This window comes from Falco biarmicus, chromosome 2 (genome assembly GCF_023638135.1).
Source record: "Falco biarmicus isolate bFalBia1 chromosome 2, bFalBia1.pri, whole genome shotgun sequence".
In the NCBI taxonomy this organism is placed as follows: Eukaryota; Metazoa; Chordata; class Aves; order Falconiformes; family Falconidae; genus Falco; species Falco biarmicus.
This window is the reverse complement of record NC_079289.1, coordinates 59,064,704-59,086,506: the sequence shown is the minus strand read 5'-3', so window position 1 is coordinate 59,086,506 and position 21,803 is coordinate 59,064,704. Positions and strand designations below refer to the sequence as shown.

Below are 21,803 nucleotides of genomic sequence, written 5' to 3'. Positions count from 1 at the left end.
CAAAAAAAAATAATAAAAAATCACTGATCCCTTGACAGCAATCTTTAATGAAAGCACATCTTAATTCAAAATCATAAAAAAGTCTAAGAAAAGAAAAAGCTACTTGCTAGAACTTCTGTAGGATAGCTCATCTGTATTACCCTTACGATCATTTTACATTGATGAAGGAACTGTTGGGCTCTTTGACTCTTTTCAGATTCCCTGAGATACTTATGTCTGCAGCGCTGCATAAATGATTACACTCCAGTCTGCTGTGCATTATGTTTGCTAGGTAGCACTTGTGCCAAATACCAATCTATTGTGATATTTATTGCTAGATAGATACTTAGGCTTTAATTTTAAGGATTAACTTTACTAGAAGCAAGATTTTCTGTATTAGTTTAATTTTAAAATTAAAAAAAAATTATATGGGGAGTAGTTTTCTGTCTTTTTACTAATGATGTATATTAGAATATTGTAATAACCATAGTATATCCACATCTGGTCATGTTTTTTCTTCACAGCTTTATTCAACCTTATACCAGTGGGACTTCGAGTTGTTGCTATCCAGGGTGTAAAGACTGGGTTGTATATAGCTCTAAATGGAGAAGGTTTCCTCTACACATCAGTAAGTACTTTCTGAACTCTGTTTAAGAGGCAAAGCTCAAGTTGAAATCTACAGAGAAATGAGATGCATATTCACTTTTAAGAAGTTCTGTGGTGTGTATATATGTATATACGTATAGTACAGACACCTGTGTACCCATGTACGTATGCAGCATATCTATAAATGGATTACAGTCAAAATTACTGTGTAGTGTGTATGAAAGTCTGCGAGTTAGCAGTCCTAACAAAACATTCTGTAGAGCTCTTTTTCTGGTAGGCTATACTGGTAGTGTGCAATACACCACAAAGACTATTATTTTCAGTTAAATTCTCCAGAATTTTTAAATGAAGACCCACAATTACTTTCTTAGTGACTTGTTGGACAGAATCAAAAAGCTGCTCTAACAGTTACTTTACTTTTATTGATAAGACTTACAAGTGTAACGTCTGTCTAAAAAGTCTAACAGCCTCACAGTTTATCACCATAATCTTGTAATTGTATACTTAGCATTATTGATTTTCTTTGTTTTGCTGATATCTGAAATAAAAGTTCTGTGAGGGACTGTATCTTTGTAGAATGATCAAAGTTTAAAGAAAAATCTTTTGAGTCACAAAGAAGACTGCCGGATAAAGTGATTGGAAAGTCCTCAAACTGTTTAAGGTATTCCGAACAATTTAATGCTAATCGCTCAGTGTGTTGTAGTGAATACAAAAATCCTCAGTTTTTTCTAAATTTAGTGTCTTCACCTCATTTGAAAGGCAAATGGGCTTTAATATGAACAGGCAGTTCTGTCAGGTATTAACAAGGTGGCTTAAAGGATTTTTTCATTACTATTTTTTTATTGCCATCTATGTTGAATTTATTTACATAGTGCTTTTTCCATTTTTTACGTCATATAGTTCTTAATTCCCCACTGAGTTACAACACAGTGCTTTGTTTTCAAAGTCCATTGAAAGGAAATTGGACAGATTAAGTTTCTGATGCCCTAAGGGGAAGTATTCTGTTTGTTTCAAATATACAATTGTCTGGGAAAAGCTAATTAGGAAGAAAAAATTGAACTAATCTTGAATGTCAATGTCAAGACAAAGAGAAAAATCGTCCTCATAAAATGTCTGCTGGAAACTCCAGCAGTATGATCTAAAACCTTTAATTTCTTCTGTTCAAAAAAAAAATATATCACAGGAAAACATGCAATATTTGGTGTCCAAAGGAAGAAAACTAGAAGAAAAACCCTAGAGCTATTAGAGAAAATGCATTGCTGATTTCTCAGTTCCTTCAATTCATGTGGGGAGTTCATTTCAGTATAATGGCATGAACAGTATTTTTTTAATCTGTTGGTGCAGTTAAGAGTACATTCTTGACAAGCACTGTTTCTGAAATGAGTTCTCAGTCCTTCAGAAAGAAACATAATTTTCAGAAAATGAACAGTTTCCTGACGGGTAATTCTGTGCAGGGAGGGACCCTACATGAACAAGTTCTGGCAGCTACTGTGTTTATGTATTGTTCTGGAGATGGTCCAAGTTAAATGAATGGTGTCATCTGAGGAAGGGAAAGGAGTGCAAAGTGCAAGGCAAGATAAGAAGACATGACTGGATCCAAACTTTTAATAGATGTGAACCTGACCCCTAGAACATCCTCAGGTCTAACAAGATTATTTCTGTCATGTCCGTGGGATTCTGAATTGCTTTGTTCCTATGTCTTTATTTTGAGCAACACAGATTACTTAGGTTGTGATCAATCTCATGGATATAAATAAAAGATTATGTATAAGGCAAATGTAAACCACATGTTTAATGTTTTGCAGGATTGCATATTCTTCATTGTCACTAATGGCAAGATTTTTGGACTTGGTGACTTCATATATTGCTGTAGTTATTGGCAACTTGTTGAGTACTTCTGAAATTTGTTCTGTGAATGTTGTTATATTTTGAGTTTATTCCACTTAAAAATTTATTGAGTGGTCTCAATCTGTCACTTTACCTTGTGTGAGGTAAGGAAATGAGTGTTTTCAGAATGTACTGCTTACTCTTTCTCATGCAGAGAATTAAGAGTGGCCCATTAAGTGACAAAGAGATGTGACATTAGAAAACTCAGTGGAAGCCTTTAGTTTTAGTATGTCTACAAAGTTATTTTCAACTTACACTTTTGTCAAGTTGAAAAGTAGTAATATTTGGTAATTATGCAAATTTAAAGGTAGTGATTTCAAAGTATCAGTGCTGTAATAAAGGTTTGATTGTTTCATATTAATCTATTGAAAACGTTGACAATCCATTTTTGTTTTAGCAATTGCCTGCTTTCGGCTTAGAAATTAATGCATTTGAAAATAAGAAGACAAAACATCAGAGAGAAGTCTGTCTTCTCCCTGAGGATCAAGATGAAGAAATACTGTGTGCAGAATATTTTAAATACTGTCATTTGTAGAAAAATCTTTTTAACCAATCACTTTCTATTACTGTCTTGGTGGGCTTTTTTGACTTTTTGTCATGGTTGTGTGTCTGTTGCACCTAAATGCAGAAGTTGTATATTACATGTCATATATGGTTTTCTCTTGCCAATTCAGGGGACGATGGGAGAGAAAAGTTTTCTAAGTTTCATATGCCAGCTATTATCATTGAGAAAAAAAAAAAAAGTGGCACATAATGGGAATGTGAGTTAAAATTTACATATATTTAGATATATTACTAGTTTCTTACATTTTAAAAAAATGGAAGTATGCACTATAGACTAAGTAGCATTTATAGTCTGAGTTGAGACTGAAGTCCTGTATAGTCCTTCTCTGCAGAATACTTCACTGTCCCTTTTTCCATTCACAGTATATGAAACCCATAGCTTGTGAGAATATCCTACATGTTGATGCCTCTTTTCAGAGGTTGAAGGCCCCAACTCAATTATTTGTGTCATAGGGTTCACATTATGTTGACTAATTAAGCAGCAGCGCTGACAGGAAAGGTATTATGTGTGATCCTGCTTTCTCTGATATGAAGTAACAACTAAGAAGAAAATGAAGGTACAGTGACAGACCAGTTTTACATACAGATTATCAAATACAAAAAAATCAGATTTGCATTATTTCCCTGCTTTGTTTGGTTTATTTTAATATTTTTAATGGTTGTTTGTGTCAGTTTGGGAGTTTCTTGGGGGTTTTTTTTTGTATTTTCTTCTGCTACATTTAAGTTTTTTTCAAGTAATTCACAGAATTAGACCTAGAAAAAAAGTGCAGAAGTTTCACAGAGGAGTGTTACAGCATTATTTCTTTCTTAGAACAGAAATAGAAGGACAGCAAATTGTGTAGGAAAGTCAGTCTCGAGAGCTTTTCATATCTGTTTTGCCTGCTGCAGCAGATGAAATTTCTATTCTGTCCTTTGGGGATGGATCGAGTCAGGGTCCCTAACATATGCTATCAAAGCCTTGCAAATAAAAGAGAAGCAAAATCTTTGGAGTTTGATATGGCTTTGCAGAATTCCTGAAAGAAAATACTTTTCCAAAATTTTAACCCTATTTTCCAATGCATTTAAATTAATTATTGTAATGCCATGATTTATTATTTTCTATCATATAAAATATGAGAACAAAAGCCTTTTCATGTTCATTTTTTTCCTTGCTATTTTAAGGGTTAGTCCACTTAAATACTATCCATTAATCTCACCTTTTTTTAAGTTTTGGTTTATTGCATCCAGCTTTATTTCTCTGTGTGTATGTGTGTGTATACTTACACTTATATATGTATATCCATATATATATCCAGTTGTAATCAGGATATATTTATTTAGTGGCAGCCACCCAACTCTAGATGTATACTAGTAAGTAACAAGAATTATAAAAATGAGTTGAAATTAATTTTAGATGGATTAATGAACTGTGAGTAATTCAGTATTTATGACTGACTTCATCACTGTGAAAGCTAGTTGGAGAAGCTGGATTTTTCCACAAAAAAAATCTGACTTACTAGCAAGATTTTTGACATAATAGTTATGGACTTTATATGTCCATATCCCAAAATATGCCATACTTCGATCTCACCTTTGGAAAGGTTGGGCAAGATAAGGTTTTGTTTCCAGGGTTGATCTTATCAAAATCAAAAGGAGTGGAACTGCATCCATGCACTGGAAAAATGAGCACAGCTGCAGGGATTCTCTATGGGGAACAGGTATTGCCTGCAGCAGGAAAATGGCAATGGCAGTACAGTACATGATGGCAGAAGCTTTTGTTGGTTTTGATGCTAATTTTGGTGAACTTACTTTGAAAAAGGTTCACTACTTAACTTTCAGGGGAGCTGCAGCTTCTTGTTCTGTTTCTAGGATTTTTTCTATCATAACAGGATGGACTCAGAGGTAAAACAATATGTTAGCCCATTCTATGATTCCTGTCTTTCTAAGGTGAGGATAGGAAAGTCTTCTTGGACTATATCAATTAATTTCTTTAAAGAATTAACTGATGTATCTGGGAGGGTTTGGAAGGACACCTGGGGTGGTTTTTTTCATCCTAGAAGCAGTTTAGCAGGGTGTTGCCAACATTTGGTGGCTACCAGAGTAAGAGAAAAGGGAAAAACTAAAATGTATAAAGGAAAAATTTCCTAAGTCTAAACCACCTTTATTTGCTTGTGCTCTCTTCTTTGTGTTTCCTTTTTATCCTTTTCTTCTGCCAGTTTTCACTGAGACCTGAGGCACGGACGAAACCAGAAAGGGAAGAGTACACCTGTGATATTGTCAGCAGCAGATTCTAAAGGCATAGCAATCCACTGCCTGGTTTCTTAGTAAGGCTGATGAACTGCAGAGATGCTTTAAAAGATTGATTGAGCCTGCAGGGCCAGGTCTAAACTGCTTGGTAACCTCTTCCAGTGTGATGCCTGGCTGGACTTGTGCACTGTGTCTCCAGAGCTCCTCTTCTGGGTATGGGGCAGTGGGAACCTCACTGAGAGCGTATAGAGAGTAATGGAGAGACATGGCTGCGTTTCTGGGAGGTCTCACCAACTTTTCGTAATGTATTTCAGAATTAGCAATGGCACACTACTTGCTTTACAGAACCATTATCCTGTAAAATGGGGGTGTGTGTGTTTGATCTGCCATGATACATGGTTATGAGGGTGTTGGAAGGGTGTTGGCTGGGTAGTGTTTCTCCAGCAGTAAGATATCGGTCCATGTCACAGCCTTCACAAATGAGAGAAAACATCAATATCTGTTGCTGGGAAGTGTATTTGTTATATCACTCTGGCAACTCTCACCTAGAAAGAAAAGCCTTTGAAGATTTCTCCTGATATTTCAGCAGCTTCCCACTGCTCGTATTTCCACCACTTCTTTAAGCCCACATAACTGACCTGTCTGAGAACAAAATTCAGCCTCAAGGAAAAAGATAGGAGCATAGACAGTACAGCCTGCAAAAGAGTGAGAACTGAAGTAATGCGTACTTCTAGTATCTAAATCAAAGTCAAAGAAAAAAATAAGTTTCTGATAGCTTTGAAATAACAGTGCTTCACGTGTGCAGTACTTTGAAGGTTCAAAGGTGCATAAAATCTTATAATAAACAGAAGAGAAGGAAGCTTAAACTAGGGAAAACCAAAGAGGAAGTGTGATGTTTTAAAATTCATATATTTTTACAAGAATAATCAAAAAGAGGTTAATGTGACACCAAGGCAGCATTTTTCTGCTTTTTTTTGTTGATTTTGTGTTGCCACAGTATAACTGGTTGACTTACGTTTTGGCAGAGATTGTTCCCCATCTTGCAAGATACTGTAGAAACAGTTAGGAACGTACCTCTTTAGAGAGATGTGGACAGATATGAGCTTACATTATGATTTCAAAGAGGTAGGCTTTTGTTCTAGTATTCAGAAGTATACCGAATAATAGAATAGGGTAAATCTTGTTGCTCTTGAGGTATCTGTGCTTTTGTGAATGTAGCACATCAGAGTGGAGTGGCTCCTTTAATAATGTGATCAATAGGAAACATTTCTTATGTAAGTCTTATACTTTAGGGTCTCAGTCTGCTCCCATGCTCTTATCTGCCAGCAGAGACTTCCCTAAGACAGAGACAGGACCTTAGTTCACTTGTTATGACCTGGGTTGTGAACTACTCTGGCATACTTTGGAGTGAGCAAAATAGGTGAATTTAATTATTTGAAAATCACAGCTTATGTTAACAGTGGTATTTAAGAGCGTAAGCACATTGACTTCATGCAAGCTCCATCAGCTAGTTCTAAGGGCTTACTACTAAAGTATTCTTATGTATGAATACCTTCTTTGTGTAGCCTGTTAATTTTTACTCCATTTGGTATGGGTTGGAGGGTGACCTGTATTTGCTTCATATAACCAAGTTTGTTTGAGAGGGGAGTAAATAGCATGTTTGAGGGCTGTGTTCCTCTGTAACTTGGGCTGCATTGCTCAAAAGGTAAACAAGTTCAGCATGTTCCAGAAGTAGTAGAGACACACTGACAGGGAGGAGAAAATCATCTTATGCTTATTTATGTCTGTGTTTGGAGGTAGATAATTTACCTCTTAAGTTGCCTGCCAAAAATAAATACAGAAAATTGCTAATGTTTTGATTTATTCTATGGTGACACTTAAGAAACAACTGATAACATACCCCTGCTGTATTGTACAAAATAGTGACAGATGTCCCTGCTACAGAGTATAGTAGAAAAGGGGTATAGAGTACATACTAAGTCCATGACTTTTTTCAGTGGGTTAGGTTTTCAGTACATTTTTTGATTGAATGTGCTGAAGGCAATGTTTTCACACACAAGATAAGGGAAAAAGGAGGCATGCACAGACACGTGAGAGTTTGATAGGGTAGGAGAGAAGGGAGAAGGAAAGAGGTGAATGGAATGAGGCTGACATGAGGAGACTGTGATAAGCAGGGATTTAAGAAAGTAGAGAAATAGCACAGTTGAGCAGAACAGAATTGTAGAAAGCCCTATGATTGTATCTTCATTGTAGAAATGTTTATGATGATATCACCATTGTTTGAGTCTGCTTGCATTTGTTACTACTCCTCTGAGGGTTGCACATGCTGAAATGGCTACTAGTTGAACTACGGTTCATAAACAGTACTAGTTAAAGAAATATGCTACTTTGAATATAGAAAAAGATAGTACTATAAAGATGTAGTATTTTAGTGTGGCCTCTTCATCTGTGGCAGCTGTTTCACGCTCCTGCCATTTAAATGCTGCACTGGGGGTAATCACAGAATCTTTCTCAAAACTTGCAGTGATGTTTCTTGCCACTTAAACCAAATATATGTGTTTTATTTGCTACATTAATGTTCACAGTATCCTTGACTGGACTTAGTTGGGTTTTTTAATCTATAAGAAACACTTTCATATTTGCTTAAAATATTTATTTTCCTTTCCCACATCTATCTCTCATATGCACATGCAAAAAAATCTCTTGATATATGTGTTTTCTTTCCCTAAGATTACACAAACGTAGATAAATGTATCAAGGTTAAAAAGCTGCTCTTCCAAACTTCTTTTCAAAGCATGGAAGATCACAGTTAGCGGCTGCAGTTGTGTATTTTTCAACTAATGTTGTATGACAAGGAATAGTAACCCTAGGTAGGTATGCTAAAATAAGGTAATCTAATGTTTCAGGAATTAAGATGATTATCACAGCAATCAAGAGGAATGCTTTCCTCAACATATGGCATCGCTTACTACAGATGTGCTGAAGAAAGTTTTCCTCTGAACTATTGCGCAACGGTCACAGCCAAAGGCTGAGCACAGGCTTGATGGACCAGCAGCTTATCTAGTCTGTCGAATTTCTGCTTCTGGCAATTCTGCCTGTTACAGAACCCCCCCTGTATTTTTGGCCAATGTTTGTTTTGTTGCATAGATAGAACTACACTTTTCTGGACGTTTCTTTATCCTCAGTTTTGTTGTTCTTAGACCTTTGGGGTTATCTGTAATCCTAAATGTTGAATGCTGTCTCACTGCGTGTATTGTGTAATCTTCCAATACCTCTCTTGTCTTCTGTTCTTTTACTTCCCTGGTAATTGTCACTGCAGAAGCAAAAGGATCATGTTTACAATTTCTAATTTTCTATTCATTATGATGTAATCTTACTTATTCATTGCATCAAAGTATGAAAAGTAGCTACCAAAGATACAAAATCTCTCACATTTTAGACAATTATCAAAAGCGTGTTTCCAAAACAAAACCCTACTACTTCTTTCTGTTATTGGTTGATGAATATTCAAAATATCTGAAGGCAATTGTAGATGGATTGTACGGTAAGTTTAAATCCTTTTCATAATAAATTTTATTCTTATGATGTAAAGACTTCTCACTGCAGCTCAAGATTTCCAGGTAAAGAACAAAAAATAAGTGTGTGGTGTAGAACAACAATTTGACACATATGGTGCTATTGCTGCTATAGCTGCATGGTTAATGCACCTTCTGTTATTCAGGGCTATTTCCAAAAGATATATGACTAGATACCAAGATAGATGAACAGAAATGAACTGTGAGCTTTTAAATATAAAGTCAATTTAAAAAAAAAAAGAAAGAAGAAAAAATTCTGCTGCGCTGAAGAATGGCTTTAGTCAAGTAAAAAAGTGCTTTCATTATGCAAGAAAAATTCAGTATTATCTTGCAGAAATGAAATAGTCAAATACATTTTTAAAGAATTTTTAATGATTTCTCTAAAACTTTTAATTAACGGGATCAGAATATTTAAGTTTTATCCTGTAACATTAACATGAAAGATGAAAATACTCTATTTACCTATGTAATTAAATAAAATTATGCAAGCATTCTATAACTTCAGGGAACTTGGTAAGGCACCCTATATAGCCTATAATCAGGTGATGTGGGCTCAAGTATGTATTAGTTTGTCGTTGTATCCTTGCAACACAGTTCTGTATAATATGTGGTCCTTAAGACTGAGCTGCAAAAGAAGGATGGTATATCTGATATGTTATTATAGTGTGCAACCCTACACAACAGGGCTTTGTAGAAAATATATGTTTCTATAAATACCAAATGTACAAAAAAGCTGTAACAGTCTTCATCACTGTTGTAAAATGAAAGCATTATTTGCAATGCAATAGCTGTATGCGTAGCAATAGGTCTTCTGTATTAGTGTTACATATGTTAATGACTGACATAAATAGTATCCATTACATTCTTGTAAAAAAACACAGGTTTTGTATTATTGTTGATTTGTTTTGGTCTTGTTTTACCTTGCTGCTATGCACATTTGTTTTCTGGTTGCAGCATATTCATTTTTTCACTTACATAGGCAAGTGTGTAGCTAAGATTAGTGAACGATGGTCAGTGATGAATTTTTATCCTCTGTAATCTTCCCATATGCCAAGTGCCCCTGTGGAAAAACTTGGGATGTTTCAATTTCTTCCTCGTTGGTGAGGCAGCTTTAGGCATGGGCTGGATCCTGCAGGGAAACCTGACCATCTGGGCATAGAAATGCTGATTCTGCATGTCCTGAATAATGACCCCTCACCCTGGCCTCTTCTTTGTTGGCAGAGCCTATTAATCCAGGAGCTGCTCTAGGGTGTTCATGGCCCCTGTCTTATGGGTGCATGCTGGGGGGGACAGGAACTGCTTCCACCAGCTTTCCCTTGTTGAATTTTCTGTGGCCAAGGACTAGATACGGTGTGCATCTTTGAAGAGCTGTGACAGTCTGTGGGTGAATATGTCCACATACATGACTTGGATCATCTCTGAAGCCTTCTTATTCCCGTGGGACTAAACCTCTCAGAAAGGATAACTCGAGACCACTTTTTTTTCCCTTTAGCTAAATTTGTATTTAACTATTTGCTGATCACAGATCACTTACAATGTGAAAGTGTTAAGAGTAAATTTTAGATGTCTGGACAAAACTAGCTAGGAAAGCAAACATCTAGTAACTTCTGGTACACAGTTGTAATATATATCAAGTCTTCATCTCCTTCTGGTTTCTCATATCAAATTCCTCAGTTCTGCACTTTTTCAGCTGGCGACTTTCTCTAATAGTGTTCCTTGGGGTATTACTATGGATAGTCCATGATCATATATCCTCAGTTAGACAAGTATCATGGACCTTACAGCTTACTTTCGAAGTTGTTCTTTGTAGAGTGTGACTCTTTCCTGCCTTCTCATCTTTCTCTCATTGGGACACCATTCAGTCACCAGAGAGGCAGTTTTAGGTGGAGACAGGCAGATCCAGACCTCCAGGAGGAATGTATGAGGTTTATCTGTCCTGTTACTAGACCAAGCGCGAGCTGTGGCGTGGTATCAGAACACTTAACAATAGCAGAGCTTTTTCTGCCCATAGTTTAGTGTAATCGCATGCATCTGCAATCAAATAAAATTTCCAGTTTCAAATTTGTGAAGTACTGTCTGGACATTGGAACCCTCCAAAATTCTCAGAAGTACCAAGTGTTGGCCTAATTCTGATGCTAATTACAGTTGTTGATCGCATAGGTTGGCATACCGATCACTTTCAAAAATCTCTCTTGCAAGGGTTAAACTGGCAAGGTTTATTGTGCGATGTTTATTCAATATATTCTATTCGCTGTCAGATGAGAAGCTCTCTTGACTGATTCCTGTTGACTTGACAAGGATTCTTGTTTTCTAGCACACTACAAATACAGCCTTGGGGACATTCCGTCTCTCCCTGAGGGTGTCTCAAATAGAATCATAAATATGTAGAAAATCAGCAGTCAAACCTGAATCCTGCACTAAAAGTGTTGGAGTATGGGTGAGTAGACGACTCACCCCATTGTGTTTGAATTCAGTTGTGATTGTTCTCTACATTCTGTTCTCCTGATATATTTGTCACTAAACATTTTGTAATAAAAAGTGACATGATGCCACTACCTGGTAAAACATGAACCCCTAGACTTAATGTGCAGGATCTGCAGCAAAACCCTGTACTTTGAGTAAGCAAAACAAAAAGCTGAAGACTTAAATCCTTCTGTGCACTCGTGGATTTCTTTTTCCAATAGCACATCACATTGCAGATAGCTTTGTCTTATTAACAGGATGATACAATTTTTTAGCATTGCCAGATATTTACATTATATTACTTAATCTGTAGTGTGATTGTGGCTGCAAAGCTGAAAACAAAGTGTTTCAACATGAAAATGAAATACCAGTATTTTGTGGCTCCACAGACATACACAGCTAAGAACCTAGCGTTTTCCACAAAAGAGATGTGATTGCCTAATTCACCATGGAACTGTTTACTTATTGCAGAATTGCCTAACGGCTGGTGAATTTTAAAAAGATAGGGAAAGAGTTTTATACCACAGGCACAAAACAAAATATAGCCAACATTTCAAAAGCATAATATGTTCTCTTTTTCATGTCCCTCTTGGCCAGCATCTGAGTTCCATGTTGTGACTGATGTCCCCTAAGCACTTCCACCCTGTCACGTTGCCATTCAGTCTACGGGCCAAAATTGAGCATAGTCCAGATCATCAGGAATGAGAATAATATTATGAAAAGATCTACTCCTGAAAGTAGCTTATAAGATGTTAACAATAGGTAGAAGTATAAGATTTTTTAAATCTATTTGCTAGCTTTTGCTACTATTTCTCCCACCAGTGTTTTACACTATTGGCTGAGTATGGCTTTATTTTAAACACCCAAGGGTTTAATTTTTATAACATTTAAATTATAAAGTAGATGTGCCTGTGGTTACCCACATTCTGCAATCCTTGTTGTTATTTTTTTCTTTATCCTGTAATGTCTTTGGATGTTCCCTGCCAAGGGAAGAGCAAGGGGCGTGTTACTGTGATAATGTGAGAACAGACTGGTCAGACAAAAAGTAAAGTATAATTAATCGAGAATAATCTGGAAGCACTATCTCTATAAATTATTGATGTTCTCAGGGAGATATGAACTGAAAAATATGTTCTCTCAGAACTCACATGCAGTTGTAATTTCATACTTTCACAATAATTACTTTTCCTTTTATAATGGCATAGAATAATTTTTAGGTTTGATAGAATTTTTCCATTCATTCCAGTGGGATCTGGAGCTATTGGGCTATACTTCAGTAAGTACCAGAAGGATTTGGATAATTGTAAGCTTCATCCTCATTCAGCTTCTTGAACAAAGTATAGCAGGGAGAGTCTCTCTGTTTAATTCAACATCTGGATGCTGTTAGTAAAAAATACGTTTAATTTCAACCTGCATACCTTGTGTTCCTCACCCCCGCACCCCCTACCCCAACATTTTCTAGAGAACTCCTTTTAAGGCTTAGGGTAAGATAGCAAGAGACAGCATTTAATAATCTTTTTCAACACTTACGTTGTTTGTGAGGCAGACCAAGTTGACTATTTTCTTCTTGACATTTGAAGATCAGGAGTGTGCCCTTGTCTCTTTATTTTCAAGCATCTATTGGTACAAGCAGCAAAGGAGATGAAGGAATCGGCCTTTCAGGCGTTGGAAGTGCCAACTTCAAAAGCGTCAGCTGGGGCAATTCTATCACCCATTAGCATTCATTTGAGCAGTGAAGGTGGCTGAAGAATAGCCTCTGAAAACAGAATAAGAGATAAAATTGATATTTCCCCTTAATACTTACAGAAGTTTCACTGCATCGTTGACAGCTGATGGCATCCTGCCCTGTGCTATCCTACTTAGAACTGTGAAAGCCACTTTTCTTCAATTGACATGATTAGATTTTTGATTTTCAAAGATTACTGTATGGAGGTGACTGCTCTATAGATGGCATGTGACGAATAGTGAGATAGTGTCTAAATGACTGTGTCTAACTCACAGCTTTGGATGTGTAAATCTGGCATTGAGAAAGAAAGAGGCAGAAGAAAGGATTAGGATTATGTGATTGACAGGTAGATCATAGCAGGTTCACTTCAAACTCTGCCAGCCGTATGAAAACAGTCTCACTAGTAAATTTTGCGTGAAACTACTCAAGTAGTTTCAAAAATAGTCTCACTTGAAACTGTTGGAATTACCCTGAAAGGAAATGTGGGGACACTGGCCGTGTCACCTACAGACCAGATGCCAAGCTCACACAAAGTGTCCTTTTATTCTGGCAGATCACAGATTTTGATCACAGATTTTTAGCTGTGAAGAGGCATGATCAGTTTCATTCATCTATATGTACACACCAAAGTCAGAAATAAAGCATTGGAGTTCTGCACTCCTGGTCTTAAAAATAAATAGACTATAACCTTGTTATCCTCATTACTTTAGTAGACATTTTTGTGTGAGACTACACTAGTAGAAGTGGTAGAAGTTTCTTGGACAGATTCTTGGAATTTGGTCATGGAAATGTGGAGAAAATGTTGTAACTGAAAAGTCACAAAAGAAGTCCAGGAGTGTAACTGTTAACTTGTTATATTACTGAATAAAGGAATGAAGAGTAACAGTTGTGGTACTGTAGCTGTCCACAACACCAGTTCCTGAGTGTTAATGGGAGCAGAGGAAAGTTGATTGTGCTCAGATGTCACTTGAGTCAGGAAAAGAAATGTTTTCTAGAAACATCTCATTGGACTTAAGGCAAAGTGAAAGACATTACTTATACTAATAAATACTGTCTGTTGTCTGCATTAATGGAATTTAACCAGAGTATTGCAAAATTCGTAGTAAATACCAGAAAGTCTTGTTGCTTGGTTAATGGTTTTGCAAGGAAAAAAGTAAAAATGACAGCTTGTGAAGATTAGAATATTTTTGTTTATGATACTAACTAAAAATTAAAAATATTTTGAAGGAGATACTTTGAAATTATCCAGATAAAATGTTTACTTTATTTCCAGAAATAATTGCTCAACAGAATTTTCAAGATCTTGAACTGTGTTCTTATTTAGGCTTGAGGACAATGCTGAAATATTGCTGGAATGGTTAGTCAAAATTCAAGAAAAACACAAGATATCAACATAAATACAAACTTATATAATAATGCTCCTATTACTTATATGTGTAAAGGGGTGTGTTAGTATATATATGTCCACTCACACAAGAATAAAAGTAGTGTAAATTATACATAAAGATGTAATTTAATCACAAGCATTAAAGAAGAAGAAAACAAACAAAATTATTTTGAGAATGAGCCTATTCTCTGTTAACAAGCCTGAATAATCCAAATTATTATCCACTTTTACAAGAACTGAACCTGTGTATTTTGCAGATTCAGAGTATTTCTTTAATACTTTTATCAATAAAAAAGAAGTGTTGGTAATCGAATCAGGAAGCATTACATTCAAATGTACGTAACAATAACTTTATAAAAAAAATCAGAGAAAATTAGATGATCATTTTGCCACCTTAATTATTACCATCTGTTGGTAATTTCTAATCAGTCTGGGTAGTATCTTTGTAAAAGAAAAGGGCTTCAGAAGTTCAGCAAATGTGTTTTTGCATATGTGATTTTTTTTTTCTCCAGAAAGATGAAACAACCGTTTTTCTTCACATTGTCCCATTCAGCAAAGTAACAAATGTTGAAAAATGCCCGCATCTATTTTGTCCCTTTTTTGTCAAGTCCTATTTGTTAAAAAGTAATGCTCTACTCTTTCCCTTTATCTCTGGATGGAAGAAGGAATTTTATTTGGCATTTCAAGGTCTGCTGCTTTTTCTAAAGGTTTCCAACTCAATTCCCCTCACTGGTAGACAGCAGGGGGTTCTCTAGCTCATGTTTAAGATTGTTAGTAGTATCTTTCTGTTAATGTCAAATTGATATCGCTCGGTGACTGGAGTGACCTGAAGGCAAGCTCTGCTGCGTAAGCCTTTATTAATGTGACATATTGTTCCTTTATTCTGAAGTAAATATATACTTCCAACCCCATCAAATACATAAATAAAGACTCATTTGTTTATGTTGTAGTATAAACCGGTAAAAGAAGTAAATATAAAAATAAACAAATACTTTCATTAATGTATTTTTCTTCACCATATGCATTCCAAATATCAGCATTGAAATGTTGACAGGAAGACAGGTTTTTCTAGGACAGGTTGTTAAAACGAGTCTTATATTATGCTAATAAAAGCATAGGCCAACGATTTCTCACACACATCAGCAGTTTCATGCTTTCAGGTAGCCTCACTGAGGGAGGGACTGTGCTGCTGCCATGAAAAAAGCTTTCTGAAACGAGAGCCTAAGCAGTGCCAACAAATACCCGTAATGTGGTAGTTTCTTAAAGAAAAGAAGTTTCTTATTTTGTTAACAGCTTGCACCTGGGGAACCCAAGAAACTTGACATGCAGGATTGAATGTATTTTGTAACTCTCATGTGCGCTGTGCAAGGATGCCAGTTAGCTCTCTTGCCTTGCCTTAGCAAAAAATACAGAAAATTAAAATTTAGGAAGCTGTTTAATTGAGAAGAGTTTAATTGACCATGGTAACGAAAGTATATGTCAAATGCTAAGTATATAGCAAAGATTTGAGATCGGGGAACATGTAACAGTAGAAGCTTGTCTGCACAGAGCCCCTAGTTCTTTCTCTGCACTGTTTTTAAGCCAGGCTCTGACAGTGTTAGAAAACAGGTATCTGAATTTCTTGTTGTGTTCTCGGATTTAAAAGTCATAATAAATTCATCACAGTGCCATAGCATGTGGTTTGGATGTAGTCACAAATCCTTCTGTCACCTGGAAAATCTCTACTAAAATGATTGACATAGATTCAAATGATCTGAGATAACTTTATGGTAGAATGAATTTAACAAAACTTTGACATTCTTTTTGCAACAACCCTGTATATAGACGGCAGTGTGGAATATCCTAATTTCTGCCACTAAATCATGGCAAAATTGCATTGTTCATCCACATGCTGTCTCCAGACATGGCTTTTAAGTAGATTCTATAAGTCCTGTCTTTTTACTGTTTTAACGAAATGGTGAACACAGTGGCAGGACAGTATGAAAACATGTATGGGTATTTTCATACGGTTTGTTTGCCATGGGCTAAAACCTCATGTCCAAAGTAGCTGTCTAAAATGAGCTTTTTTGCTTCTCTGGGTTTTTTTCCCCTGTTTCTGGTGACCATCTCTTACCTGAAGCCTGTTTTGTTAGCTAACTGGATTACCTGGATACTGGTGCTAAGATGTAATTTCTCCCAGGGGAATTTTATGTAAAACTACCTTATCACTACGCAGATAAAATTTTACTTCCGCAACCTGATCTGGCTCAGTTGGTCCTGACTTTGGAAATCTAGCTGTACTATAGAGTAAGACAAAGCAGCAGTACCAGGAACCAAGCTGCAACATTTAGCATGTTTTACTGCTTCTTTATTTTTGCTAAATATGACTCTAATTGTCTCCTTGGTTTAACTTCTGCAACAGAGAATAGTAAAAGGAAAGTATTGAACAGATCAGACAGAAGTAATCATTTCAGATGTCAGATTAAACATACTAATTGAACAATTCATAATTATTTCAAAAAGCCATAGTTTAAATAGATAAAATCCATGTTTTGGGGATAATAATTCAGTGAAATGCAGTGAAATGATAAACACTCCAAGCCACCATCCTATTAATGCTGCTGTTAGGATGGTCCTCTACTTTTTAATAGCATCATAGGTGATTTGAAATATAAATATCACTTAGAAAAATAGCTATAGTTTTATACAGCCTTTTCTACTTAATTAAATGATACCACTTGCAAAGTTTTTATGCTTAAAAGGCGTTATGTCAATAAAATTGGACAAGGTTCTTTCTTTTTGATGAGATGTACTTGGTAGTGTGTCTTTGGTCTTCAAGTACCATAATAATGAAATATCTTAGGCTGAAACTGAAGGTACACCTTTCTTTTCCATTTCTTTATACTACAATGGCTTTATATCTATTTTGTACAATAAAGCTACTATGACGCCAAAACATTACCCTAGCACCAAATTACTATTATTTTTAAGATGCTGATAAATAAAATTAAGTAACATCTGAAGCTAGTTGTTAGCATGACATCTCAAGAGACCTGTCTTCCTGTCAGAACTTCCGGCCCTAGGGAGCTTCTTGATACAGCTTCTTGAATACTTTTGCCAAGTATAGCTCACCATGTATAAGGTGAATTATATGGCTGCATTTGCTTTAGGCTTCAAGAATGCTTCTCAACATTATTTACTTGAATCCCTGTATAATCTGTTTGGGTCCTTTTTCCTGCTTTCTCTATTTTCAAATGCTGCATGTCAGGGAATACAATACATGAAAATGTATTTTGCATCTGATGCCCCTTTCACTTTGAAGACCAGTTTCAGAAGTTTTGAGGATTGTATGTTGAAAATTAATGGTCTAGAAGGCAGGATGAACATTTGTCCTAAAAATGGCCAGCTAATCGTGCTTGTATTAAGAAACTCAAGGATGATTTATGCCTTTTGCCAAAAAAGAGTATAGAGGAGGAAAGGGGAGTACAGGCCCTGGCTTAGATGTCTGTTCTTTTTTTTTGTCCATGCCTTACTTAACAAATTGCTAAAAAGGTAATGAAAACAGAAATATCACCTACATTAGTCAGAAAAAATGTCAACATTGGGGCCTAATTAACAGCCTTTTATTGTAAAGAAAACATGGGGATAAATTCATCCTGCAGTATTACTGCAATTAAAATTACAGGTGCTTAGTGAAATGGAGTATTAGGCTGCAAACAGTATGACTGAGGGGGTCAAGATTGGTGAATATTATGCAAGTAGTTTATGCAAAATCCGGCTACAAATGATTATCCAAGAAAATTGCCTGTGTAACAGATCCCAGCATGCAATTTCTGGTTTTGTTCATTAAGACTACTGCTTCCTTTCCTGAAGGGTGTGGAATGTACGTGAAGGGTGGCTATACTTTTCACTCTGCATAACCCTAAGAATGGCAGAGCCAAAGATAAATGCACCCTTCTGTGGTAGAATTAACTAAATTTATACACATGGAGTAAGCAAACTCTTAAGCAAAGATATCTTGATAAGTTTTTCCACTTTTATAATGATCACTTGCAGTGGTGTTCAAAGGAAGAAATTTGTACCAGTTGTCAGGGAAAAAGACTCTTCAAAAGGAATGCATCAGGCTATACTGTACCTAGTCAGTAGTGCCTAGTATGATGCTGGCTCTCATAATTAAAAACAAACAAACAAACAAACAAACAAACAAACAAAAAAGTACTGTCGTAAAAATTTTCAGTTAACTTTGAAATGTAAGATGGTAATGTGAATGCAATTTTCTAATGCCCATCTTGGAGTGGCTCAATAGGGCAATTACCAGAAGAGATAAGAAGCAGACGTGTGCACCTGAAACCCCTTATATTTGAATAGAAACTGCTGCAGAAACTGTTTTGAAATGAGAAAGACCCATGAGTAAAAAGATACTGAATCAAATCTGTTTCTGGAGGTAAATGATGTGAAAACCCATGAATAAATATATAACTTGCTCTCTACTGTTGAGAGCTGAAAGGTAATTTTTGTCTGAACTACAGAGTAGAGGTTCATTACGTAAACTTGAATGCTATCTATAGCATAAATAGAAGCTTTATTAATGAAGCTTTTCCTTTGTTTCTCCCTTCCTCTTTACGTGCTGTTACTACAACTTAGTACATTCAGGAGGCTATTACTTTTCCATTAGCAAAAATAGAAAAGCCTTTTGGAGGCCCTTTTGTTGATGAGAGGTTTTGAAATTTATGGTTTTGTAATTTTGTTCCACTGTTTAGGTTTCTTTTACATGGGAAAATGTGGCATTTGGTCTCATATTAGGCCTTAGCTAAGAATTCATGATACATTACCAAAATATTCATAATTTTCATTATTCACATTTGTTTCTTGTCTGTCAATTCTTCTAATTTGGTTAGAAATCTTGAAAACATGTTGTGTAACTTATCTTATAACCTTAAAAAATAATTCTCTTGCATTAATTAAAAAGTTATTAACTAGAAGATATGTATTTCTTAAAGATTAGTATAACTATTGTAATATAATATAAAACATTAATTTTCAAGACTTGAAACCTCTTTTCCATTTTATTTCATTTTTAAGTGTGCTTCTAGCTTAACCTTCTTTTATGTAGAAACAAAATCAGTCAAATAAGCTATTTCCTTAAGGTAAATCCTTAGAAAAAGGTTTCCTCATATATTGATCGTGTTTAAAGGTCTGGCTCAAAGCATTAAAAAACAGTAGAATATTTTAAGAATTTCTGGTGGCATAAAGTGTGAGTTAATTTCTTTTAGTACTTCCATTTTAATGTAACACATGCCAATAAGGTAAGTAAGGAACTTTAGTATTTTTTAATTATGCCACAAGACAGGAAAATTCCAAATAACATGACTTCTTCTTTAATATTTTATCACATATACTTTTAAGCAAAAATGTAAGTATTGACTAGATTCTATGTTTCTCATTTAAAAGTGTAGTTATTTGCAAGGTAGAAATTGTATGTTAAATAGAAAGAAACAAGTATTTTCAAACAATAGAGAAGATTATTTTTAGGAGGGAGTAACAATTACAATACAAGTTAATCTTCCACATGGTTTGTTAATTCAGTGACTGTTAATTAATCATATGATACACATGGTAGAGTATATTATCCTCCCCCAGACCGAAAGCTGCAAGTGCTTATAGTAATACCATGTGCCTGTCATTGGTACCATAGTCCATTTGTTTCTTTCCTTCCTCCTGTCCTGCTTTGTTCAAACCAATTGTCTTTTGTCAGTTTTTTTAGACAGACCTGTAAACATCTGTCCCACTGCACCTCAAGCAGAACCATATTAATTTCAGTGGAACCACCTATCAACACGAACCTCAAAAGGTTTGGCATGTGGCCAAATAAAGCAATATCCCAGGTAGATACCCTGAAATCTTTCAGGCCTGTTCTTTCAGTGCATAAATTGGAATTGTAGGTTGATGGAGATAGGGAAAACCTGAGTTTGGAGGCTGCTTTCAGGAAAGATGGTTACAAAAGATGGAGTGAAAACAATTGGGCTGTTGCATTGAAGAGAGCTGACAGTATTAAAATAGACAAGATTAAAGGAAAACCAGCCAGACTATCATAAAACTAAAGATAATAAGAAACTGCTTTGACTATTAGTCGTACAAATTGTAGAATGGGACTAAGGATAGGTATGGAGTAATAACTGAAGCACATAATTTGGAAAAGATAAAGCTCTCAACATTATAGTGTTTAGATAAAATGTGCAAAAACCTGACTAAAAACAACAAAGTAAGAGAAGGAAAAATGAGCCTATAGGTTCATCTTTAACAGAATGAGGAGCAGTGTATGGCATAGAGAAGGCCAAAGTGGTCCAGAACTAATCAGAACCTAACTGGACCCACTGGAGAGTGAGTCAAAACAAGACTCACTCAAAGGTAGAGGATTTTTAGACTAGTTAGATGTATTTGATCAGAAGTGCCTGCTGTGACTGGTCTCTAACATGCCAAAGAAACCTGAAGCTGTAAGGGATAAGGTAGGACCCCAAAACTCAAAGCAAGGCAAGCATTGTATCCAGCTTTGAGGGATGGGATGGGATGGGATGGGATGGGATGGGATGGGATGGGATGGGATGGGATGGGATGGGATGGGATGGGATGGGATGGGATGGGATGGGATGGGATGGGATGGGATGGGATGGGATGGAAGGAGGGGGCACTGTCTAGTAAATAGTATCTTTCCAGATATTGTAGATAAATTCTTTTAAAATACTAATATTATAAATTCACAAATATATTAAAAAAAAGCCTGTATGAATTGATCAGGAAGTTACTGTGCGAAATCAGTCTCATTGCTCTCTTTGATAGTCTAGCTCACCCAGTGGTAAGAAGAAAGCTATCTTGAATTTAATAGGGTTTTGATGTTGAGGGAACTGGGTTTCATTAATCTGTACTTTAGAGGAGCAAGGAAAGCAATCAATTATTTTTGTATTCATTTAGGATAGGAGAAGAGGTAATTAGTTAATTGTCAGTGATGACAATGACAGGAAAGAATCTTTAACTACATGTGGTACTGGGGAAAGCTAAAAACCTATGAATCATCTCACTGGAGGTTTCTAACTATGAGTTAGACAAAGTCTTGTCAGCATGATCTAGACAGACTTGATTCCGATTGAGAGCACGCAACTTCAGCAGGGTCCATAACCTTTCTAACTAAAACCCAAATTCTAGTCCAATTACTCTGATCTACGTAGTCTATAACTCTGCCATTGAGAGATAACATAACCAAATAATTACTAACTGCAATCTCCTTTACCTTGGATGTGCTGTCATTTGGACTGCAACACAATCAAGGTGTCAGAATTGAAAAATAAATAGTTAGGGGGCTGCCAGTTTTAGTAAGTCTGGTAATAATTAAAAGATTTGAAGTTGAGTTTTTTCT

The 21,803-nt window shown here is 35.9% G+C and overlaps 1 protein-coding gene across 2 annotated transcripts in view; it reads left to right on the top strand.

Annotated features, from left to right (window-relative positions):
- FGF14 (fibroblast growth factor 14) overlaps positions 1 to 21,803 on the top strand; it is a 415,441-nt gene that overhangs the window by 318,456 nt on the left and 75,182 nt on the right. For both annotated transcript variants that reach the window (XM_056329621.1, XM_056329622.1), the window contains exon 3: positions 504 to 607. In XM_056329621.1, coding sequence (XP_056185596.1) covers positions 504 to 607 — 104 coding nt within the window. The remainder of the gene's footprint in view (positions 1 to 503; positions 608 to 21,803) is intronic.